The sequence below is a fragment of the Oncorhynchus tshawytscha genome, linkage group LG30 (genome assembly GCF_018296145.1).
Source record: "Oncorhynchus tshawytscha isolate Ot180627B linkage group LG30, Otsh_v2.0, whole genome shotgun sequence".
NCBI lineage: Eukaryota > Metazoa > Chordata > Actinopteri > Salmoniformes > Salmonidae > Oncorhynchus > Oncorhynchus tshawytscha.
This window is the reverse complement of record NC_056458.1, coordinates 8,688,919-8,715,092: the sequence shown is the minus strand read 5'-3', so window position 1 is coordinate 8,715,092 and position 26,174 is coordinate 8,688,919. Positions and strand designations below refer to the sequence as shown.

Below are 26,174 nucleotides of genomic sequence, written 5' to 3'. Positions count from 1 at the left end.
GCAGAGACAGTAGTAACAGCAGCAGCAGTGACAGTAGTAACAGCAGCAGCAGAGACAGTAGTAACAGCAGCAGAGACAGTAGTAACAGCAGCAGAGACAGTAGTAACAGCAGCAGCAGCGACAGTAGTAACAGCAGCAGCAGAGACAGTAGTAACAGCAGCAGCAGCGACAGTAGTAACAGCAGCAGCAGCGACAGTAGTAACAGCAGCAGAGACAGTAGTAACAGCAGCAGCAGAGACAGTAGTAACAGCAGCAGCAGAGACAGTAGTAACAGCAGCAGCAGACAGTAGTAACAGCAGCAGAGACAGTAGTAACAGCAGCAGCAGTGACAGTAGTAACAGCAGCAGCAGTGACAGTAGTAACAGCAGCAGTGACAGTAGTAACAGCAGCAGCAGTGACAGTAGTAACAGCAGCAGCAGACAGTAGTAACAGCAGCAGCAGGACAGTAGTAACAGCAGCAGCAGTGACAGTAGTAACACAGCAGTGACAGCAGCAGCGACAGTAGTAACAGCAGCAGCAGCGACAGTAGTAACTGCAGCAGCGACAGTAGTAACAGCAGCAGCAGTGACAGTAGTAACTGCAGCAGCGACTGTAGTAACAGCAGCAGCAGTGACAGTAGTAACAGCAGCAGCAGAGACAGTAGTAACAGCAGCAGAGACAGTAGTAACAGCAGCAGCAGCGACAGTAGTAACAGCAGCAGAGACAGTAGTAACAGCAGCAGCAGCAACAGTAGTAACAGCAGCAGCAGTGACAGTAGTAACAGCAGCAGCAGAGACAGTAGGTAACAGCAGCAGCAACAGCAGCAGCAGTGACAGTAGTAACAGCAGCAGCAGTGACAGTAGTAACAGCAGCAGCAGTGACAGTAGTAACAGCAGCAGCAGTGACAGTAGTAACAGCAGCAGCAGTGACAGTAGTAACAGCAGCAGCAGTGACAGTAGTAACAGCAGCAGCAGTGACAGTAGTAACAGCAGCAGCAGCGACAGTAGTAACAGCAGCAGCAGTGACAGTAGTAACAGCAGCAACAGAGACAGTAGTAACAACAGCAGCAGCGACAGTAGTAACAGCAGCAGCAGAGACAGTAGTAACAGCAGCAGCAGAGACAGTAGTAACAACAGCAGCAGAGACAGTAGTAACAGCAGCAGAGACAGTAGTAACAGCAGCAGCAGAGACAGTAGTAACAGCAGCAGCAGTGACAGTAGTAACAGCAGCAGCAGTGACAGTAGTAACAACAGCAGCAGTGACAGTAGTAACAGCAGCAGCAGACAGTAGTAACAGCAGCAGAGACAGTAGTAACAGCAGCAGCAGACAGTAGTAACAGCAGCAGAGACAGTAGTAACAGCAGCAGCAGTGACAGTAGTAACAGCAGCAGCAGTGACAGTAGTAACAGCAGCAGCAGAGACAGTAGTAACAGCAGCAGCAGTGACAGTAGTAACACAGCAGCAGTGACAGTAGTAACAACAGCAGCAGAGACAGTAGTAACAGCAGCAGCAGTGACAGTAGTAACAGCAGCAGCAGTGACAGTAGTAACAGCAGCAGCAGTGACAGTAGTAACAGCAGCAGCAGCGACAGTAGTAACAGCAGCAGCGACAGTAGTAACAACAGCAGCAGTGACAGTAGTAACAGCAGCAGCAGAGACAGTAGTAACAGCAGCAGCAGAGACAGTAGTAACAGCAGCAGCAGAGACAGTAACAGCAGCAGCAGCGACAGTAGTAACAGCAGCAGCAGTGACAGTAGTAACAACAGCAGCAGTGACAGTAGTAACAGCAGCAGCAGTGACAGTAGTAACAGCAGCAGCAGCGACAGTAGTAACAGCAGCAGTGACAGTAGTAACAGCAGCAGCAGTGACAGTAGTAACAGCAGCAGCAGTGACAGTAGTAACAGCAGCAGAGACAGTAGTAACAGCAGCAGCAGTGACAGTAGTAACAGCAGCAGCAGTGACAGTAGTAAACAGCAGCAGTGACAGTAGTAACAGCAGCAGCAGTGACAGTAGTAACAGCAGCAGCAGAGACAGTAGTAACAGCAGCAGTGACAGTAGTAACAGCAGCAGCGACAGTAGTAACAGCAGCAGCAGACAGTAGTAACAGCAGCAGCAGCGACAGTAGTAACAGCAGCAGCAGAGACAGTAGTAACAGCAGCAGCAGCAGACAGTAGTAACAGCAGCAGCGACAGTAGTAACAGCAGACACAGTAAACAGCAGCGACAGTAGTAACAGCAGCAGCAGAGACAGTAGTAACAGCAGCAGTGACAGTAGTAACAGCAGCAGCAGAGACAGTAGTAACAGCAGCAGCAGTGACAGTAGTAACAACAGCAGCAGTGACAGTAGTAACAGCAGCAGCAGTGACAGTAGTAACAGCAGCAGCAGAGACAGTAGTAACAGCAGCAGCAGTGACAGTAGTAACAGCAGCAGCGACAATAGTAACAGCAGCAGCGACAGTAGTAACAGCAGCAGCAGTGACAGTAGTAACAGCAGCAGCAGAGACAGTAGTAACAGCAGCAGCAGAGACAGTAGTAAACAGCAGCAGAGACAGTAGTAACAGCAGCAGCAGTGACAGTAGTAACAGCAGCAGCAGTGACAGTAGTAACAGCAGCAGCAGTGACAGTAGTAACAGCAGCAGCAGAGACAGTAGTAACAGCAGCAGCAGACAGTAGTAACAGCAGCAGCAGAGACAGTAGTAACAACAGCAGCAGTGACAGTAGTAACAGCAGCAGCATTGACAGTAGTAACAACAGCAGCAGAGACAGTAGTAACAGCAGCAGCAGACAGTAGTAACAGCAGCAGCAGACAGTAGTAACACAGCAGCAGTGACAGTAGTAACAGCAGCAGCAGTGACAGTAGTAACAGCAGCAGAGACAGTAGTAACAGCAGCAGCAGTGACAGTAGTAACAGCAGCAGCAGTGACAGTAGTAACAGCAGCAGCAGTGACAGTAGTAACAGCAGCAGCAGTGACAGTAGTAACAGCAGCAGAGACAGTAGTAACAACAGCAGCAGCGACAGTAGTAACAGCAGCAGCAGAGACAGTAGTAAACAGCAGCAGAGACAGTAGTAACAGCAGCAGAGACAGTAGTAACAGCAGCAGCAGAGACAGTAGTAACAGCAGCAGCAGTGACAGTAGTAACAGCAGCAGCGACAGTAGTAACAGCAGCAGCGACAGTAGTAACAGCAGCAGAGACAGTAGTAACAGCAGCAGCAGTGACAGTAGTAACAGCAGCAGCAGAGACAGTAGTAACAGCAGCAGCAGACAGTAGTAACAACAGCAGCAGTGACAGTAGTAACACAGCAGCAGTGACAGTAGTAACAACAGCACAGTGACAGTAGTAACAGCAGCAGTGACAGTAGTAACAACAGCAGCAGACAGTAGTAACAGCAGCAGCAGTGACAGTAGTAACAGCAGCAGCAGTGACAGTAGTAACAGCAGCAGCAGAGACAGTAGTAACAGCAGCAGCAGCGACAGTAGTAACAGCAGCAGAGACAGTAGTAACAGCAGCAGCAGTGACAGTAGTAACAGCAGCAGCAGAGACAGTAGTAACAGCAGCAGCAGAGACAGTAGTAACAACAGCAGCAGTGACAGTAGTAACAGCAGCAGTGACAGTAGTAACAGCAGCAGCAGTGACAGTAGTAACAACAGCAGCAGTGACAGTAGTAAAGCAGCAGCGACAGTAGTAACAGCAGCAGCAGTGACAGTAGTAACAGCAGCAGCAGTGACAGTAGTAACAACAGCAGCAGTGACAGTAGTAACAGCAGCAGCAGAGACAGTAGTAACAGCAGCAGTGACAGTAGTAACAACAGCAGCAGCGGACAGTAGTAACAGCAGCAGAGACAGTAGTAACAGCAGCAGCGACAGTAGTAACAGCAGCAGCAGAGACAGTAGTAACAGCAGCAGCAGTGACAGTAGTAACAGCAGCAGCAGTGACAGTAGTAACAACAGCAGCGACAGTAGTAACAGCAGCAGCAGACAGTAGTAACAGCAGCAGCAGAGACAGTAGTAACAGCAGCAGCAGAGACAGTAGTAACAGCAGCAGCAGAGACAGTAGTAACAGCAGCAGCAGACAGTAGTAACAGCAGCAGTGACAGTAGTAACAGCAGCAGCAGTGACAGTAGTAACAGCAGCAGCAGAGACAGTAGTAACACAGCAGCAGCGACAGTAGTAACAGCAGCAGCAGCGACAGTAGTAACAACAGCAGCAGAGACAGTAGTAACAGCAGCAGCAGTGACAGTAGTAACAGCAGCAGCAGAGACAGTAGTAACAACAGCAGCAGAGACAGTAGTAACAGCAGCAGCAGGACAGTAGTAACAGCAGCAGCAGGACAGTAACAGCAGCAGCAGTGACAGTAGTAACAGCAGCAGCAGTGACAGTAGTAACAGCAGCAGCAGTGACAGTAGTAACAGCAGCAACAGCGACAGTAGTAACAGCAGCAGCAGCGACAGTAGTAACAGCAGCAGCAGTGACAGTAGTAACAGCAGCAGTGACAGTAGTAACAGCAGCAGCAGAGACAGTAGTAACAGCAGCAGCAGGACAGTAGTAACAGCAGCAGCAGTGACAGTAGTAACAGCAGCAGCAGTGACAGTAGTAACAGCAGCAGCAGTGACAGTAGTAACAGCAGCAGCAGTGACAGTAGTAACAACAGCAGCAGAGACAGTAGTAACAGCAGCAGTGACAGTAGTAACAGCAGCAGCAGTGACAGTAGTAACAGCAGCAGCAGTGACAGTAGTAACAGCAGCAGCAGTGACAGTAGTAACAGCAGCAACAGAGACAGTAGTAACAGCAGCAGCAGTGACAGTAGTAACAACAGCAGCAGACAGTAGTAACAGCAGCAGAGACAGTAGTAACAGCAGCAGCAGCGACAGTAGTAACAACAGCAGCAGTGACAGTAGTAACAGCAGCAGCAGAGACAGTAGTAACAGCAGCAGCAGACAGTAGTAACAGCAGCAGAGACAGTAGTAACAGCAGCAGCAGTGACAGTAGTAACAGCAGCAGTGAGACAGTAGTAACAGCAGCAGCAGACAGTAACAGCAGCAGCAGCGACAGTAGTAACAGCAGCAGCAGTGACAGTAGTAACAGCAGTGACAGTGACAGTAGTAACAGCAGCAACAGTGACAGTAGTAACAGCAGCAGCAGTGACAGTAGTAACAGCAGCAGCAGTGACAGTAGTAACAGCAGCAGCAGTGACAGTAGTAACAGCAGCAGCAGTGACAGTAGTAACAGCAGCAGCAGAGACAGTAGTAACAGCAGCAGCAGCAGTGACAGTAGTAACAGCAGCAGTGACAGTAGTAACAGCAGCAGCAGAGACAGTAGTAACAGCAGCAGCAGACAGTAGTAACACAGCAGCAGAGACAGTAGTAACAGCAGCAGCAGAGACAGTAGTAACAGCAGCAGCAGCGACAGTAGTAACAGCAGCAGAGACAGTAGTAACAGCAGCAGCAGCAGACAGTAGTAACAGCAGCAACAGACAGTAGTAACAGCAGCAGCAGTGACAGTAGTAACAGCAGCAGCAGTGACAGTAGTAACAGCAGCAGCAGAGACAGTAGTAACAGCAGCAGCAGTGACAGTAGTAACAACAGCAGCAGTGACAGTAGTAACAGCAGCAGCAGTGACAGTAGTAACAGCAGCAGCAGAGACAGTAGTAACAGCAGCAGAGACAGTAGTAACAGCAGCAGCAGTGACAGTAGTAACAGCAGCAGTGACAGTAGTAACAGCAGCAGCGACAGTAGTAACAGCAGCAGCGACAGTAGTAACAGCAGCAGCAGAGACAGTAGTAACAGCAGCAGCAGTGACAGTAGTAACAGCAGACAACAGCAGACAGACAGTAGTAACAGCAGCAGCAGACAGTAGTAAAGCAGCATCAGCGACAGTAGTAACAGCAGCAGCAGAGACAGTAGTAACAGCAGCAGCAGTGACAGTAGTAACAGCAACAGCGACAGTAGTAACAGCAGCAGCGTGACAGTAGTAACAGCAGCAGCAGAGACAGTAGTAACAGCAGCAGCAGAGACAGTAGTAACAGCAGCAGCAGTGACAGTAGTAACAACAGCAGCAGGAGACAGTAGTAACAGCAGCAGCAGTGACAGTAGTAACAACAGCAGCAGTGACAGTAGTAACAGCAGCACAGTGAGCAGCAGTGACAGTAGTAACAACAGCAGACAGTAGTAACAGCAGCAGCGACAGTAGTAACAGCAGCAGAGACAGTAGTAACAGCAGCAGCAGTGACAGTAGTAACAACAGCAGCAGTGACAGTAGTAACAACAGCAGCAGAGACAGTAGTAACAGCAGCAGCAGAGACAGTAGTAACAGCAGCAGCAGCGACAGTAGTAACAGCAGCAGCAGTGACTGTAGTAACAGCAGCAGCAGTGACTGTAGTAACAGCAGCAGCAGCAGCGACAGTAGTAACAGCAGCAGTGACAGTAGTAACAGCAGCAGCAGTGACAGTAGTAACAGCAGCAGCAGTGACAGTAGTAACAGCAGCAGCAGAGACAGTAGTAACAAGCAGAGACAGCAGCAGTGACAGTAGTAAACAGCAGCAGAGACAGTAGTAACAGCAGCAGCAGTGACAGTAGTAACAACAGCAGCAGTGACAGTAGTAACAACAGCAGCAGTGACAGTAAGTAACAGCAGCAGCAGCGACAGTAGTAACAGCAGCAGCGACAGTAGTAACAGCAGCAGCAGTGACAGTAGTAACTGCAGCAGACAGTGACAGTAACAGCAGCAGCAGTGACAGTAGTAACAGCAGCAGCAGAGACAGTAGTAACAGCAGCAGAGACAGTAGTAACAGCAGCAGCAGCGACAGTAGTAACAGCAGCAGAGACAGTAGTAACAGCAGCAGCAGCGACAGTAGTAACAGCAGCAGCAGTGACAGTAGTAACAGCAGCAGCAGAGACAGTAGTAGCAGCAGCAGCAACAGTAGTAACAGCAGCAGAGACAGTAGTAACAGCAGCAGCAGTGACAGTAGTAACAGCAGCAGCAGTGACAGTAGTAACAGCAGCAGCAGTGACAGTAGTAACAGCAGCAGCAGCGACAGTAGTAACAGCAGCAGCAGTGACAGTAGTAACAGCAGCAGCAGTGACAGTAGTAACAGCAGCAGCAGTGACAGTAGTAACAGCAGCAGCAGTGACAGTAGTAACAGCAGCAGCAGAGACAGTAGTAACAGCAGCAGCAGACAGTAGTAACAGCAGCAGCAGCAGACAGTAGTAACAGCAGCAGAGACAGTAGTAACAGCAGCAGCAGAGACAGTAGTAACAACAGCAGACAGCAGCAGACAGTAGTAACAGCAGCAGCAGCGACAGTAGTAACAGCAGCAGTGACAGTAGTAACAGCAGCAGCAGAGACAGTAGTAACAGCAGCGACAGTAGTAACAGCAGCAGCGACAGTAGTAACAGCAGCAGCAGCGACAGTAGTAACAGCAGCAGCAGAGACAGTAGTAACAGCAGCAGCAGAGACAGTAGTAACAGCAGCAGCGACAGTAGTAACAGCAGCAGAGACAGTAGTAACAGCAGCAGCAGTGACAGTAGTAACAGCAGCAGCAGAGACAGTAGTAACAGCAGCAGAGACAGTAGTAACAGCAGCAGCAGTGACAGTAGTAACAGCAGCAGCAGTGACAGTAGTAACAACAGCAGCAGACAGTAGTAACAGCAGCAGCAGAGACAGTAGTAACAGCAGCAGCAGACAGTAGTAACAGCAGCAGCAGTGACAGTAGTAACAGCAGCAGCAGTGACAGTAGTAACACAGCAGCAGTGACAGTAGTAACAGCAGCAGCAGCGACAGTAGTAACAGCAGCAGCGACAGTAGTAACAGCAGCAGCAGTGACAGTAGTAACAACAGCAGCAGTGACAGTAGTAACAACAGCAGCAGTGACAGTAGTAACAGCAGTAACAGCAGCAGACAGTAGTAACAGCAGCAGCAGTGACAGTAGTAACAGCAGCAGCAGTGACAGTAGTAACAGCAGCAGCAGTGACAGTAGTAACAACAGCAGCAGAGACAGTAGTAAACAGCACAGCGACAGTAGTAACAGCAGCAGAGTGACAGTAGTAACAGCAGCAGCAGTGACAGTAGTAACAGCAGCAGCAGTGACAGTAGTAACAGCAGCAGTGACAGTAGTAACAACAGCAGCAGTGACAGTAGTAACAGCAGCAGCAGCGACAGTAGTAACAGCAGCAGCGACAATAGTAACAGCAGCAGCGACAGTAGTAACAGCAGCAGCAGTGACAGTAGTAACAGCAGCAGCAGAGACAGTAGTAACAGCAGCAGCAGAGACAGTAGTAACAGCAGCAGCAGAGACAGTAGTAACAGCAGCAGCAGAGACAGTTGTAACAGCAGCAGCAGTGACTGTAGTAACAGCAGCAGCAGTGACTGTAGTAACAGCAGCAGCAGAGACAGTAGTAACAGCAGCAGCGACAGTAGTAACAACAGCAGCGACAGTAGTAACAGCAGCAGCAGTGACAGTAGTAACACAGCAGCAGGACAGTAGTAACAGCAGCAGCAGAGACAGTAGTAAACAGCAGCAGTAACAGCAGAGACAGTAGTAACAGCAGCAGCAGAGACAGTAGTAACAGCAGCAGCAGAGACAGTAGTAACAGCAGCAGCAGTGACAGTAGTAACAGCAGCAGACAGTGACAGTAGTAACAGCAGCAGCAGTGACAGTAGTAACAGCAGCAGCGACAGTAACAGCAGCAGTGACAGTAAACAGCAGCAGTGACAGTAGTAACAGCAGCAGCAGTGACAGTAGTAACAGCAGCAGCAGAGACAGTAGTAACAGCAGCAGAGACAGTAACAGCAGCAGAGACAGTAGTAACAGCAGCAGCAGCGACAGTAGTAACAGCAGCAGAGACAGTAGTAACAGCAGCAGCAGTGACAGTAGTAACATAGCAGAGCAGCAGTGACAGTAGTAACAACAGCAGCAGTGACAGTAGTAACAGCAGCAGCAGACAGTAGTAACAGCAGCAGAGACAGTAGTAACACAGCAGCAGTGACAGTAGTAACAGTAGCAGCAGTGACAGTAGTAACAGCAGCAGCAGAGACAGTAGTAACAGCAGCAGCAGAGACAGTAGTAACAGCAGCAGCAGTGACAGTAGTAACAGCAGCAGCAGTGACAGTAGTAACAGCAGCAGCAGTGACAGTAGTAACAGCAGCAGCAGTGACAGTAGTAACAACAGCAGCAGAGACAGTAGTAACAGCAGCAGCAGTGACAGTAGTAACAGCAGCAGCAGAGACAGTAGTAACAACAGCAGCAGAGACAGTAGTAACAGCAGCAGCAGCGACAGTAGTAACAGCAGCAGACAGTAGTAACAGCAGCAGCAGTGACAGTAGTAACAGCAGCAGCAGCGACAGTAGTAACAGCAGCAGAGACAGTAGTAACAGCAGCAGCAGAGACAGTAGTAACAGCAGCAGTGACAGTAGTAACAGCAGCAGCAGTGACAGTAGTAACAGCAGCAGCAGTGACAGTAGTAAGTAACAGCAGCAGCAGACAGTAGTAACAGCAGCAGCAGACAGAGTACACAAGCAGCAGCAGTGACAGCAGTAACAGCAGCAGAGACAGTAGTAACAGCAGCAGCAGTGACAGTAGTAACAGCAGCAGCAGTGACAGTAGTAACAGCAGCAGCAGAGACAGTAGTAACAACAGCAGCAGTGACAGTAGTAACAGCAGCAGCAGACAGTAGTAACAGCAGCAGCAGTGACAGTAGTAGACAGTAACAGCAGCAGCAGTGACAGTAGTAACAGCAGCAGCAGCGACAGTAGTAACACAGCAGCAGTGACAGTAGTAACAGCAGCACAGACAGTAGTAACAGCAGCAGCAGAGACAGTAGTAACAGCAGCAGCAGCGACAGTAGTAACAGCAGCAGCAGTGACAGTAGTAACAGCAGCAGCAGAGACAGTAGTAACAGCAGCAGCAGTGACAGTAGTAACAGCAGCAGCAGCGACAGTAGTAACAGCAGCACAGTGACAGTAGTAACAGCAGCAGCAGTGACAGTAGTAACAGCAGCAGCAGTGACAGTAGTAACAGCAGCAGAGACAGTAGTAACAGCAGCAGCAGTGACAGTAGTAACAGCAGCAGCAGAGACAGTAGTAAAAGCAGCAGCAGTGACAGTAGTAACAGCAGCAGCAGTGACTGTAGTAAACAGCAGCAGACAGTAGTAACAACAGCAGCAGTGACAGTAGTAACAGCAGCAGCGACAGTAGTAACAGCAGCAGAGACAGTAGTAAAGCATCAGCGACAGTAGTAACAGCAGCAGCAGAGACAGTAGTAACAGCATCAGCAGCAGCAGCGACTGTAGTAACAGCAGCAGCAGCGACAGTAGTAACAGCAGCAGCGACAGTAGTAACAGCAGCAGCAGAGACAGTAGTAACAGCAGCAGCAGTGACAGTAGTAACAGCAGCAGCAGAGACAGTAGTAACAGCAGCAGCGACAGTAGTAACAGCAGCAGCAGTGACAGTAGTAACAGCAGCAGCAGTGACAGTAGTAACAGCAGCAGCAGCGACAGTAGTAACAGCAGCAGCAGAGACAGTAGTAACAGCAGCAGCAGCGACAGTAGTAACAGCAGCAGCGACAGTAGTAACAGCAGCAGCGACAGTAGTAACAGCAGCAGCAGTGACAGTAGTAACAGCAGCAGCAGAGACAGTAGTAACAGCAGCAGCAGAGACAGTAGTAACAGCAGCAGCAGAGACAGTAGTAACAGCAGCAGCAGTGACAGTAGTAACAGCAGCAGCAGTGACAGTAGTAACAGCAGCAGCAGTGACAGTAGTAACAGCAGCAGCAGTGACAGTAGTAACAGCAGCACGACAGTAGTAACAGCAGCAGCGACAGTAGTAACAGCAGCAACAGTGACAGTAGTAACAGCAGCAGCAAGGACAGTAGTAACAGCAGCAGCAGAGACAGTAACAGCAGCAGAGACAGTAGTAACAGCAGCAGCAGCGACAGTAGTAACAGCAGCAGCAGTGACAGTAGTAACAGCAGCAGCAGTGACAGTAGTAACAGCAGCAGAGACAGTAGTAACAGCAGCAGAGACAGTAGTAACAGCAGCAGCAGAGACAGTAGTAACAGCAGCAGCAGTGACAGTAGTAACAGCAGCAGCAGTGACAGTAGTAAACAGCAGCAGTGACAGTAGTAACAGCAGCAGCGACAGTAGTAACAGCAGCAGAGACAGTAGTAACAACAGCAGCAGTAAACAGCAGCAGAGACAGTAGTAACAGCAGCAGCGACAGTAGTAACAGCAGCAGCAGAGACAGTAGTAACAGCAGCAGCAGAGACAGTAGTAACAGCAGCAGCAGCGACAGTAGTAACAGCAGCAGCAGTGACAGTAGTAACAGCAGCAGCAGAGACAGTAGTAACAGCAGCAGCAGAGACAGTAGTAACAGCAGCAGCAGAGACAGTAGTAACAGCAGCAGCAGAGACAGTTGTAACAGCAGCAGCAGTGACAGTAGTAACAGCAGCAGCAGTGACTGTAGTAACAGCAGCAGCAGAGACAGTAGTAACAGCAGCAGCGACAGTAGTAACAGCAGCAGCAGTGACAGTAGTAACAGCAGCAGCAGCGACAGTAGTAACAGCAGCAGCAGCGACAGTAGTAACAGCAGCAGCAGTGACAGTAGTAACAGCAGCAGCAGCGACAGTAGTAACAGCAGCAGTGACAGTAGTAACAGCAGCAGCAGTGACAGTAGTAACAGCAGCAGCAGTGACAGTAGTAACAGCAGCAGCAGCAGTGACAGTAGTAACAGCAGCAGCAGTGACAGTAGTAACAGCAGCAGCAGTGACAGTAGTAACAGCAGCAGCAGTGACAGTAGTAACAGCAGCAGAGACAGTAGTAACAGCAGCAGCAGTGACAGTAGTAACAGCAGCAGCAGAGACAGTAGTAACAGCAGCAGCAGTGACAGTAGTAACAGCAGCAGCAGAGACAGTAGTAACAGCAGCAGCAGAGACAGTAGTAACAGCAGCAGTGACAGTAGTAACAGCAGCAGCGGCAGTAGTAACAGCAGCAGAGACCGTAGTAAAAGCATCAGCGACAGTAGTAACAGCATCAGCAGAGACAGTAGTAACAGCATCAGCAGCAGCAGCGACTGTAGTAACAGCAGCAGCGACAGTAGTAACAGCAGCAGCGACAGTAGTAACAGCAGCAGCAGAGACAGTAGTAACAGCAGCAGCAGAGACAGTAGTAACAGCAGCAGCAGAGACAGTAGTAACAGCAGCAGCAGAGACAGTAGTAACAGCAGCAGCAGTGATAGTAGTAACAGTAGCAGCAGTGATAGTAGTAACAGTAGCAGCAGTGATAGTAGTAACAGCAGCAGCAGAGACAGTAGTAACAGCAGCAGCAGCGACAGTAGTAACAGCAGCAGCGACAATAGTAACAGCAGCAGCGACAGTAGTAACAGCAGCAGCAGTGACAGTAGTAACAGCAGCAGCAGAGACAGTAGGAACAGCAGCAGCAGAGACAGTAGTAACAGCAGCAGCAGAGACAGTAGTAACAGCAGCAGCAGAGACAGTTGTAACAGCAGCAGCAGTGACTGTAGTAACAGCAGCAGCAGTGACTGTAGTAAACAGCAGCAGAGACAGTAGTAACAGCAGCAGCGACAGTAGTAACAGCAGCAGCGACAGTAGTAACAGCAGCAGCAGTGACAGTAGTAACAGCAGCAGCAGAGACAGTAGTAACAGCAGCAGCAGAGACAGTAGTAACAGCAGCAGAGACAGTAGTAACAGCAGCAGCAGCGACAGTAGTAACAGCAGCAGCAGTGACAGTAGTAACAGCAGCAGCAGTGACAGTAGTAACAGCAGCAGAGACAGTAGTAACAGCAGCAGCAGAGACAGTAGTAACAGCAGCAGCAGAGACAGTAGTAACAGCAGCAGCAGTGACAGTAGTAACAGCAGCAGCAGTGACAGTAGTAACAGCAGCAGCAGTGACAGTAGTAACAGCAGCAGCGACAGTAGTAACAGCAGCAGCGACAGTAGTAACAACAGCAGCAGCGGCAATAGTAAACAGCAGCAGAGACAGTAGTAAAAGCATCAGCGACAGTAGTAACAGCATCAGCAGAGACAGTAGTAACAGCAGCAGCAGCAGCAGACTGTAGTAACAACAGCAGCGACCGTAGTAAAAGCATCAGCGACAGTAGTAACAGCAGCAGCAGAGACAGTAGTAACAGCAGCAGTAGAGACAGTAGTAACAGCAGCAGCAGAGACAGTAGTAACAGCAGCAGCAGAGACAGTTGTAACAGCAGCAGCAGTGACAGTAGTAACAGCAGCAGCAGTGACAGTAGTAACAGCAGCAGCAGAGACAGTAGTAACAGCAGCAGTGACAGTAGTAACAGCAGCAGCGACAGTAGTAACAGCAGCAGCAGTGACAGTAGTAACAGCAGCAGCAGAGACAGTAGTAACAGCAGCAGAAGAGACAGTAGTAACAGCAGCAGCAGAGACAGTTGTAAGAGCAGCAGCGAAAGTAGTAACAGCAGCAGCAGTGACAGTAGTAACAGCAGCAGCAGAGACAGTAGTAACAGCAGCAGTGACAGTAGTAACAGCAGCAGCAGAGACAGTAGTAAACAGCAGCAGAGACAGTGTAACAGCAGCAGAGACAGTAGTAACAGCAGCAGCGACAGTAGTAACAGCAGCAGCAGTGACAGTAGTAACAGCAGCAGCAGAGACAGTAGTAACAGCAGCAGCAGAGACAGTAGTAACAGCAGCAGCAGAGACAGTAGTAACAGCAGCAGCAGCGACAGTAGTAACAGCAGCAGCAGTGACAGTAGTAACAGCAGCAGCAGTGACTGTAGTAACAGCAGCAGCAGAGACAGTAGTAACAGCAGCAGTGACAGTAGTAACAGCAGCAGCGACAGTAGTAACAGCAGCAGCGGCAGTAGTAACAGCATCAGCAGAGACAGTAGTAACAGCATCAGCAGCAGCAGCGACTGTAGTAACAGCAGCAGAGACAGTAGTAAAAGCATCAGCGACAGTAGTAACAGCAGCAGCAGCAGCGACAGCAGTAACAGGAGCGACAGTAGTAACAGCAGCAGCGACAGTAGTAACAGCAGCGACAGCAGTAACAGCAGCGACAGTAGTAACAGCAGCAGCGACAGTAGTAACAGCAGCAGCAGCGACAGTAGTAACAGCAGCAGAGACAGTAGTAACAGCAGCAGCAGAGACAGTAGTAAAAGCAGCAGCAGCGACAACAGTAACAGCAGCAGAGACAGTAGTAACAGCAGCAGCAGCGACAGTAGTAACAGCAGCAGCAGCGACAGTAGTAACAGCAGCAGCAGCGACAGTAGTAACAGCAGCAGAGGCAGTAGTAACAGTAGCAGCAGTGATAGTAGTAACAGCAGCAGCAGAGACAGTAGTAACAGCAGCAGAGACAGTAGTAAAAGCATCAGCGACAGTAGTAACAGCAGCAGCAGCAGCGACAGCAGTAACAGCAGCGACAGTAGTAACAGCAGCAGAGACAGTAGTAACAGCAGCAGCAGCGACAGTAGTAACAGCAGCAGCAGCGACAGTAGTAACAGCAGCAGCAGAGACAGTAGTAACAGCAGCAGCAACAGTAGTAACAGCAGCAGCGACAGTAGTAACAGCAGCAGCAGCGACAGTAGTAACAACAGCAGCAGAGACATTTGTAAGAGCAGCAGCGACAGTAGTAACAACAGCAGCAGTGACAGTAGTAACAGCAGCAGCAGCGACAGTAGTAACAGCAGCAGACAGTAGTAACAGCAGCAGCGACAGTAGTAACAGCAGCAGCGACAGTAGTAACAGCAGCAGCGACAGTAGTAGCAGCAGCAGCGACAGTAGTAACAGCAGCAGCGACAGTAGTAACAGCAGCAGAGACAGTTGTAAAAGCAGCAGCAGTGACAGTAGTAACAGCAGCAGCGACAGTAGTAACAGCAGCAGCAGCGACAGTAGTAAAAGCAGCAGCAGCGACAGTAGTAACAGCAGCAGCAGTGACAGTAGTAACAGCAGCAGCAGCGACAGTAGTAACAGCAGCAGCAGAGACAATAGTAACAGCAGCAGCAGAGACAGTAGTAACAGCAGCAGAGACAGTAGTAACAGCAGCAGCAGTGACAGTAGTAACAGCAGCAGAGACAGTAGTAACAGCAGCAGCGACAGTAGTAACAGCAGCAGCAGTGATAGCAGTAACAGTAGCAGCAGTGATAGTAGTAACAGCAGCAGCAGAGACAGTAGTAGCAGCAGCAGCGACAGTAGTAACAGCAGCAGCAGCGACAGTAGTAACAGCAGCAGCAGTGACAGTAGTAACAGCAGCAGCAGAGACAGTAGTAACAGCAGCAGCAGCGACAGTAGTAACAGCAGCAGAGACAGTTGTAACAGCAGCAGCAGTGATAGTAGTAACAGTAGCAGCAGTGATAGTAGTAACAGCAGCAGCAGAGACAGTAGTAACAGCAGCAGCAGTGACAGTAGTAACAGCAGCAGCAGACAGTAGTAACAGCAGCAGCAGCGACAGTAGTAACAGCAGCAGCAGAGACAGTAGTAACAGCAGCAGCAGTGACAGTAGTAACAGCAGCAGCAGTGACAGTAGTAACAGCAGCAGCAGAGACAGTAGTAACAGCAGCAGCAGTGACAGTAGTAACAGCAGCAGCAGAGACAGTAGTAACAGCAGCAGCAGTGACAGTAGTAACAGCAGCAGCGACAGTAGTAACAGCAGCAGCAGCGACAGTAGTAACAGCAGCAGCAGTGACAGTAGTAACAGCAGCAGAGACAGTAGTAACAGCAGCAGCAGAGACAGTAGTAACAGCAGCAGCAGAGACAGTAGTAACAGCAGCAGCAGAGACAGTTGTAACAGCAGCAGCAGTGACAGTAGTAACAGCAGCAGCAGTGACAGTAGTAACAGCAGCAGCAGAGACAGTAGTAACAGCAGCAGCAGCGACAGTAGGAACAGCAGCAGCGACAGTAGTAACAGCAGCAGCAGTGACAGTAGTAACAGCAGCAGCAGAGACAGTAGTAACAGCAGCAGCAGAGCCAGTAGTAACAGCAGCAGCAGAGCCAGTAGTAACAGCGGCAGAGCCAGTAGTAACAGCAGCAGCAGAGACAGTAGTAACAGCAGCATCAGAGACCGTAGTAACAGCAGCAGCAGCGACAGTAGTAACAGCAGCAGAGACAGTAGTAACAGCAGCAGCAGTGACAGTAGTAACAGCAGCAGCAGTGACAGTAGTAACAGCAGCAGCGACAGTAGTAACAGCAGCAGCAGCGACAGTAGTAACAGCAGCAGCAGTGACAGTAGTAACAGCAGCAGCAGAGACAGTAGTAACACAGCAGCAGACAGTAGTAACAGCAGCAGCAGACAGTAGTAACAGCAGCAGCAGTGACTGTAGTAACAGCAGCAGCAGAGACAGTAGTAACAGCAGCAGTGACAATAGTAACAGCAGCAGCGACAGTAGTAACAGCAGCAGCACAGTAGTAACACAGCAGAGACCGTGTAGTAAAAGCATCAGCGACAGTAGTAACAGCAGCAGCAGACACAGTAGTAACAGCATCAGCAGACAGTAGTAAACAGCAGACAGTAGTAACAGCAGCAGCAGACAGTAGTAACAGCAGACAGTAGTAACAGCAGCAGCAGTGACAGTAGTAACACAGCAGCAGAGACAGTAGTAACAGCAGCAGCAGCGACAGTAGTAACAGCAGCAGCGACAGTAGTAACAGCAGCAGCAACAGTAGTGACAGTAGTAACAGCAGCAGACAGTAGTAACAGCAGCAGACAGTAGTAACAGCAGCAGAGACAGTAGTAACAGCAGCAGAGATAGTAGTTACAGCAGCAGCAGTGACAGTAGTAACAGCAGCAGCAGCGACAGTAGTAACAGCAGCAGCAGAGACAGTAGTAACAGCAGCAGCAGAGACAGTAGTAACAGCAGCAGCGACAGTAGTAACAGCAGCACCAGTGACAGTAGTAACAGCAGCAGCAGCGACAGTAGTAACAGCAGCAGCGACAGTAGTAACAGCAGCAGCGACAGTAGTAGCACAGCAGACAGTAGTAACAGCAGCGACGACAGTAGTAACAGCAGCAGCGACAGTAGTAAGCAGCAGCAGCGATAGTAGTTACAGCAGCAGCAGTGACAGTAGTAACAGCAGCAGCAGCGACAGTAGTAACAGCAGCAGCAGAGACAGTAGTAACAGCAGCAGCAGAGACAGTAGTAACAGCAGCAGCAGAGACAGTAGTAACAGCAGCAGCAGCAGCGAGTCTGGAAAAATGGCCACAAGATGGATGCTGTCTAAGATCCCAGGTGGAACATGCATAGTGGTGTAGTGCTCACACCAAGGCACTTATCCTCAATGGTTCATGGGTAACATTCTAATCTGACATTCACGACTGTTACTGAAACGTTCACAGACGTTCACAGAAATCATGTCGTACGGTCACTGGGAGATTTTACTTAAGAGTTGAATGTGCGTTTCTCATGTTTGGATTTGGCGCTAAGGGACAGTATTCAGATGAAAGGTAAGATATGGTAACAGTACCGTCTGCACGTTACTTTGATTTTAAGCATCTGCTTGGAGTTTATAAATTGAGTGGATTAGGTACGTCCATGTAGTTATTTATAAATTGAGTGGATTAGGTAAATTCATGTAGTTATTTATTAATTGATGTGTGCATCTTTCAAGCCATTAATAATGATATATTTGAAATGTATTTAATACAATCATGTGTTTTTGTAGAGTCACGTTCATTTGTAGACTACAGGACATTTTGAAGGCAGCTGATTCAGATTTACTAGCAGTAGCATCAGTTCAGAACTAATGACTCTGAAGAGGCCCAGGGTCTTTTCCAGACAAGCAATGAGGCTCACTGATTGGACTCTGCCGACTCAAGCACAATGAATGGGGTTCTAATAGTTTCTCTCTCACAGAAAATACTATATACACTGTACATTACTGCCAAAGACAAGGCCTTGCAGAATGGTTCATTCATCCTATATTGAGATGCATACAAACAATAATCTACGGGCATTCGATTTTGGGGAGTTGATAGTACAAGGATGACTGAATCGGGCCGTATTGTAGCATAGCAAAAGTATATGGGGAATGTTTTTTTCTTCTCAGCCTCCTCTGTTTTGACCATCCTTTGATTTATTTATTTCCTTCATCACCTTGGCCATCTCTTGTTTGCATCACGCCTTCCTCTGCACCAATCCCTAAATTTGAAATTAGATTCAAGGACATGGGCATGTAAGATAAGCTTCGTGCCAGTATTATCTCCACTCTGCCATCAATCGAGGGGATTTCCCGATACACTACCATCGTCTTTGGTTATCATTCCCAGATTTTCCTTATCATGAATATGTGGATGTGAGTGCTGCTAGATATGGTTTCTGTGGTGGATATCATGGTGAAGATAGCAACAGTCAATGCGCTCATTCTAGAATATCTCTCTCTCTCTCTCTCTCTCTCTCCTCTCTGTCTCTCTCTCTCTCTCTCCCCTTGTCTCTCTCGTTCCCTCTCTCTCTCTCCTCTCCGTCTCTCTCGTTCTCTCTATGTAAATTGATCCGGCTGTCCTCTCCATCTTGCTCCAGTTCCAGTATTGGAAAATGTAGGGCTGTTTTGTGTACTGTACCCTGCCTTAGGCGACTGCCTGTCTGGCCAGCCCATTTCCACACAAACACCCTCCCCGTTCCCTTCACGCAGCCCCACATTGCCTGACGTCTCCCGAATACAGATGACTGTAACTTTGACTGCAGCAACGTGTGGGGACACATGCAGTACGTGTCGTGTACAGCTTGGCTCATGCTCACACACGTCTATAGACATCTGTGACTGTACACTGCCACACAGCGTGTACCCCTACAATTATACACAGACACACACAGTCTCTCACAACCTTAATGCATCTGCACCGTAGCTGTAAATTAAGTAATTTTCTGTGGATTGGACCAGCCCTGAAAGCATAAACCAAATGAGTAACCATGGAATGAACAAACTAATGTAACTGTAGGAAGTGCTTAAGATAGATAAACTATGTGCCATTCTTTCTGACGCCTACTTAATCCACCCAATCACAACTCAATATGTTCCCCTAATCCCTCCCACTCTCTCTGCCACATCAATCAATCTTGCCTTTAAAGGGACTGACCCAAATACACTCTTATTTGCACAGCTGCTCAGACTCAAAAATACACACAGCGACTCGCTCTACACTGCCACAAACACATACTGTACACTCATGCTTACACACACACACATACTGTACACTCATGCTTACACATACAAACACATACTGTACACTCATGCTCACACACACACACACACACACACACACACACACACACACACACACACACACACACACACACACACACACACACACACACACACACGGAATAGTTCATGTAAAAATTGTGGGATGTTCTGTTTACACAATCTGCTTGGCCAGTGCGCTCTGGAAGAATTCAAACAAATACACTAGTGTGTATGTTATAGGGCCAGGAGATGTCCCTGAACATGTGGTCAGACCAGCAATAACAGGCCCTAGTTATTGGATTTAACCAGGCCCGGTTCTTTCAGTAGACAGATCACAAAACTGTATGGATTGTGTTGTAATTTCCCTTTACTGTCTGACTCAATTTCTCAAAATGATTTGATATATTTGATATATTTCATTGTTTCTTTTACTGAAAGAAAAATACTCTCCAACTCCTGCTGGAAGCAGATTACAACACTGCCACTTCACCATGACAAGAGGATTGAAGTCGAGATATTAAAAGGGATTATAATACTGCCACTTCACCATGACAAGGGGATTGAAGTCGAGATATTAAAAGGGATTACAATACTGCCACTTCACCATGACAAGAGGATTGAAGTCGAGATATTAAAAGGGATTACAATACTGCCACTTCACCATGACAAGGGGATTGAAGTCGAGATATTAAAAGGGATTATAATACTGCCACTTCACCATGACAAGGGGATTGAAGTCGAGATATTAAAAGGGATTATAATACTGCCACTTCACCATGACAAGGGATTGAAGTCGAGATATTAAAAGGGATTACAATACTGCCACTTCACCATGACAAGGGGATTGAAGTCGAGATATTAAAAGGGATTACAATACTGCCACTTCACCATGACAAGGGGATTGAAGTCGAGATATTAAAAGGGATTATAATACTGCCACTTCACCATGACAAGAGGATTGAAGTCGAGATATTAAAAGGGATTATAATACTGCCACTTCACCATGACAAGAGGATTGAAGTCGAGATATTAAAAGGGATTACAATACTGCCACTTCACCATGACAAGGGGATTGAAGTCGAGATATTAAAAGGGATTACAATACTGCCACTTCACCATGACAAGGGGATTGAAGTCAGGATATTAAAAGGGATTATAATACTGCCACTTCACCATGACAAGGGGATTGAAGTCGAGATATTAAAAGGGATTACAATACTGCCACTTCACCATGACAAGGGGATTGAAGTCGAGATATTAAAAGGGATTACAATACTGCCACTTCACCATGACAAGGGGATTGAAGTCGAGATATTAAAAGGGATTATAATACTGCCACTTCACCATGACAAGGGGATTGAAGTCGAGATATTAAAAGGGATTATAATACTGCCACTTCACCATGACAAGGGGATTGAAGTCGAGATATTAAAAGGGATTATAATACTGTAGCAGTTCAATTTCCATGTGACCATGAATCATTTGTTGGATATGGTTTAGGCAGAATTAAATAAGGGTACATTGTCAAGCTTGTTATATCCTGGCAATTTGAAGTGATTTTGGAATTTCAATGAAACCTTCTTAGTAATCTGGTCACTTGAGCGGATTGTTAACTAAAACCTGTCTCCTTTTCATTCTTTCCAGGGCTGAAGGAGCTGGCCTGATTTGAGCTCATCATTAGATTCAAGGAGCTAAGACGTTGAGACCGAGAGGAAGGGAAGTCGATCATCAGCACCATGGCGCCGGAGGGAGTGGCCGAGCTGCGTGATTGGCTGTTCCTGCTGATGCTCTGCCTGACTCTGTTGGCCGAGGTGCTGGAGTTTGCTGCAGCCACAGGGTACGAGGAGGAGGAAGACTTGGTGTGCCCCTCAGTGTGCCGATGTGATGAGGACTTCATCTACTGCAACGACCGTGGCCTGAGCTCTATCCCCCCTCTGCCCCCCTCTGCCACTGTGCTCTACCTTCAGAACAACCACATAGACAACGCCGGGCTCCCCACCTCCCTGGAGCGACACCTAACCGTCCGAGTGGTCTACCTGTACGATAACGAGCTGGATGACTTCCCCATGCACCTGCCCCCTTCCCTCCGGGAGCTGCACCTGCAGGATAACAACATCCGTACGCTTCCCCGCGCCACCTTGGCCCGCATGCCTCTACTGGAGAAGCTGCACCTGGACGACAACTCTGTCTCCACCGTCAGCATCGAAGACAAGGCCTTCATTGACAACCCGCGGCTGCGTCTGCTCTTCCTGTCTCGCAACCACCTGTCCAGCATCCCCTCTGGGCTCCCGGCCTCTCTGGAGGAGCTGAGGCTGGACGACAACCGCATCTCCACCATCCCCACCCACGCCTTCCGCGGCCTCTCCTCCCTGCGACGCCTCGTCCTGGACGGAAACCTCCTGGCCAATCAGCGCATCGCAGACGACACCTTCTCCCGCCTCTCCAACCTGACGGAGCTTTCGCTGGTGCGTAACTCCCTCCTGACACCGCCACTCAACCTGCCCAGCGCCCACTTGCAACGTCTCTCCCTGCAGGACAATGCTCTGATCCACATGCCCCGTGGCTCCTTGGACGGCATGAGGAGGCTCCAAAGACTAGACCTGTCTGGCAACAACCTGACCACCCTGCCTCGGGGCCTGTTCAAAGACCTGGATAGCCTGGGACAACTGCTGGCGCGGGGGAATCCCTGGCACTGTGGCTGTAACCTGCGCTGGCTACATGACTGGCTGCACGCTAGGGGTAACTCCATCACGGTGAGGGGCCTCATCTGCCAGGCGCCCGAAAAGGTTAGAGACATGACCCTCAAGGACCTGACCAGCCAGATGGAGGAGTGTGAAGTCACAGGGGTAGTGCCTGCCGGGGCCGGGGCTGGAGCCACAGGCAGTGGGACCAGAGACAGAGTGGGTGGGGTAGGAGGAGTTGCCGCTAGCTCCACCACCCTTTCCCCTCCACAGGGCTCCCTCTTCACCCTGCGCTCCAAGCGGCCCGGCCTGGGGCTACCAGACTCTGGTCTAGACTACACCCTGGGTAGCAGTGGAGTTGGTAAGAGCCTGGCCCTGAATGTCAAGCCCCTGGCCCACGACAGCATTCGTGTCACCTGGAGCGTGGCCCAGCCCACCTCCTCCTTCAGACTCAGCTGGCTGCGGCTGGGCACCAGCGCTGCCATGGGCTCCATCACAGAGACCCTGGTGAGAGGAGACCGCAGAGAGTACCTGCTCACCTCCCTGCAACCCCGCTCCAGCTACATCATCTGCATGGTGCCCCTGGCGGCCAGCTCCGGGGGTAAAGGAGCCATGGCAGGCGGAGATACTGACTCAGATGAAGCTCCAGTGTGCGCTAAAGCTGAGACGTCAGACCCCAGTCAGCCAGATGTGGGCCAGGAGGACAACCAGGACCCGGAACACATGGCTACTCTGCCTCTGGCTGGGATCATTGGAGGAGCTACTGTCATCGTTTCTCTGGCCCTCATATTTGCCATCTTCTGCTGGTACGGGCATCGGGCCGGACGCCTGTCTTCTCGTGATCAATACAGCCGTGGCAGCTCCAGGAAGAGCAAGCACTACGATGACTACATTGAGTCAGGCACAAAGAAGGACACCACCATCCTGGAGATCCGAGGCCCAGGGTTCCAGATGACGCCCATGGTTACCCACCAGCCGCCCAAGCCCCTCCGGGAGGATTACATAATCCACACTATATTCCCCTCCAATGGCACCGGCCTCTACAAAGGTGCCCACCAAGTGTCCAATGCAGGGTATGGCACCAACCGTGGCTATAGAGAAAGAGGGATCCCAGATATAGACTACTGTTACACGTGATCGACCTGGCCCGTTCCACACTGTTCTAGATGTACTGTATGGATACTGTATTTTGTCCGCATGGGTTCTTCTGAAGAGCCACTTCGTGCCTTCCTCTTCTAGTCTCCCATTCCAACTAAGCCAGCGGTTCACTGCACTGACACTATTTGAATAATTGGCTGGCGGGCCTGCAGGAAACAGCTAGCTGGTACACAAGCAGCAGGAGCGAACGAACGGCCCATTCCAGGTGTTCACACGGACTGCTTCTTCACACACTTAGTAATGATCAGTGGATGTTTTCCTTCACTGCTCCCTCTCTCAGTGAGACAAGTCAGAAGAATGTGCCCTCTGTGTTGAGACTGCAGGATATTGTCACTTACAGTTCAGTTCCATTCCAGGTCTTACGTTTGGCAAGCCACACCAAGATGGAAACTTCAAAAGTCCTGAAAAGGGTCAGAGAGACAAACTTCTTAGATACGCATCACTTGCCCACTGGCCATATTTTGCCCTCTTGTCTCGTCCGTTTAAAATGCCTCAACTATCCTGTGGCACCCAGTGTGTCCTATCAGTTACCTGAAGACAGGGCTCTGTAAAAGCTGTGAATAGTTCTCTTTCAAACAGCCCACATAACCGCTTGTCTTAAAGCAGACTAGTTGTGGCCTGGTCCAGTGGTTCCACCGGGTGAGGGTCTTGTCAGGGGTGAGGGTCTTGTCAGGGTTGAGGGTCTTGTCAGGGGTGAGGGTCTTGTCAGGGGTGAGGGTCCTTGATGATATCCTTGGATGACTTTCGCAAGTTAACGGAACAATGCATTGAATTCAATTGTAGCCCAGGCTTGTGGACACTTTACTTAGATAGACATCCACTGGACTGTGTTTGGAGAAGTCATTGTTCCCTGCGTGTTTCTTTGATCAGTCCCTCACTGCTACCCTTATTTATTGGTTTTGTTTTTTGGGATTTTTTTGGGGGGGGACTCACACTGGACCTGGACTTTTGTGATTGGGAAGTTACTCCTTTCTTTTTTGAACAAGAAGAAGATACAAAACAACTCTTGAGGTCCAACTGATGGTTAAAATGTTCTTGACTGCACCAGCTTGAATGTTTATGTACACCTTTTTAATGAAACTATCTGCAGCAAAAGAGACATTGTCCGATTACAATGCAGAAGTTGGTTAATAAGAGCCCCCCCCCAAGACTGACAAATCACTCCTTTGAGACATAAGAGTCCAACCTCCATTCTCCCTCTTGTGCCTGTGTACTTATCCAGTTACCTTAGAAGGTGGTGGTATTCGGGTGAGAAGGGGAGCCTCCCTCACTAGATGGCATTCTGTGTTGTTCCCCAGTGGGCCCGATTCCCAACAGGACAGAGGACTTCTGTGGAACATCCTGTGGACAGACACAGCATTCATGTAAACGGGAATCGGGAAAATGAGTGTTGTAAACAGCGAGATATATCAGGTAGATGATCAAAACCGTAACACTGTGGACCTGCACTGTGGGAGGGGGTGAGGGAGGTGGAGGATCTGAGGTGGGGGTGAGACGAACAGTGGGGTGAGTTCTATTTTACTTTGTGTAGGCACTAGTGATAGTCCTCAACTCAGTCCACTTCTCCTTCCAAGTAGCACTACAAATGTAAATGAATCAGCACTTACAGCAACGTAACAGGGAGGGAGGAGGGCAGAGAAATAGACCTTGAGAGACACAGAGGAAAGGCGAGAGACAGATTCAGATGCAGAAGACGGCACAGAAATGATGCCTCTGGAACGACGGAGTTCATCCGTGCATAAACCTATTTGTCATAGCCTGCTACTCCACATTGCTGTAATATTTTCCATTGCTTGTTAATCACTTTACGGTTTCCAAGGTGGAAACGAATCGTGCTTCCTTGGCTGTTCTGTCTGATAGGATTTCATAGTAGGCCGACTATCAGACAATATGTCTGAGGAGTGTTCATTTTATTTTAAATACAAAATGTGAAACTGGAACAACCAACACTGTTGGCGGCAGGTTTATATTTTGGAAAATGTTGATAGAAATTAGAGCAATTTAATGTTATTCATTTTATGCTGTTAACATGACAATCACTCAGTTCCACTTTGCGATATCATCCACACCTGTCTCTACAGGAAAAACTAAAATACTGAGCCTTTTAAAAAAAAGTGTACAATTTTTTGTGGTAGTGTCCCTGTTAAGTGCACACCTGCTTAGAGATCCATTCTTACAGAGGGGTCACAATTTAAGTATAAATCGATCACATTACAGCAACAATGTCACCATTTCACCTCATGCAAGAGTACAAAGAACTGTTAAAATATTGTTTTCCTTATCTGAAAGTAGCCACACATTGGGTTATTAGTGAGGGGAAGAATCATATCACAGCTTACATACAGAAACCAGGCATATTTCACTGTTCATTCCCCGTCGCCTCTATTACTCCACCACTCTCCTATAAAACACATTGCATTTCTTTGGTGTGCAATTATTGTTCCTAGTTGAGCTTGCATGCCTAGATGTGTATGTTTGGGCAAAATTGAGAGCGAGAAAGTACCATTTCAGCCGACACTTTTATACATTTTCATATTGGTCCCCTGTGGGAATCAAACCCACAACCATGGTGTTGCAAGCACCATGCCCTACCAACTGAGCTACACAGAACCTTAGTAGGTATGCAGATTGTGTGCATCGCCGTAAGAGCAGGCAGCACTTGCGGTCATTTTGTTTAGTTATTTTGACCATCTGCATATTTTACTGCTCCTGCTGACTGGACCAGCAGTTGGTGTGTGTGTGTGTGTGTGTGTGTACACTGTATGTGTGTGTGTGTACACTTTATGCGTGTGTGTGTGTACACTGTATGTGTGTGTGTGTGTGTACTGTATGTGTGTGTGTGTGTGTGTACTGTATGTGTGTGTTTGTGTACTGTATGTGTGTATTTGTGTACTGTATGTGTGTGTGTGTGTGTGTCAGATCGTGTGGCTCCTGAAGAATCAGAGGAGCAGTTGTTCCACCTGCAGCCCATTAACACAGACGTCTCCTCACCTTGTTTGCCGAGTCGGTGTTTCTGTCAAGAGAATATACTTCTGCTGTCTGTGCTCAGACCGATGCGAACCGCACAATAACAGAGAGCGCAAACGGAGTCAGCTTGGGAGTCGTCACCCAGCACACTTTTTTTAAGCTTTCCGGGTGAAATGGTGCTCTCATCATAATCATCATTATCATCCTTTTATTGCACATTTAAATCCACATTCAGCG

At 48.9% G+C, this 26,174-nt stretch overlaps 1 protein-coding gene across 1 annotated transcript; it reads left to right on the top strand.

Moving 5' to 3' along the window:
• Positions 1-20,779: 20,779 nt before the first annotated feature.
• LOC112228836 (leucine-rich repeat transmembrane protein FLRT1-like) lies at positions 20,780-23,891 on the top strand. Its single transcript, XM_024394514.2, has one exon. It carries the CDS (start codon positions 20,868-20,870, stop codon positions 22,947-22,949), a length of 2,082 nt encoding a protein of 693 aa, XP_024250282.1. The 5' UTR covers positions 20,780-20,867; the 3' UTR covers positions 22,950-23,891.
• Positions 23,892-26,174: the final 2,283 nt, after the last annotated feature.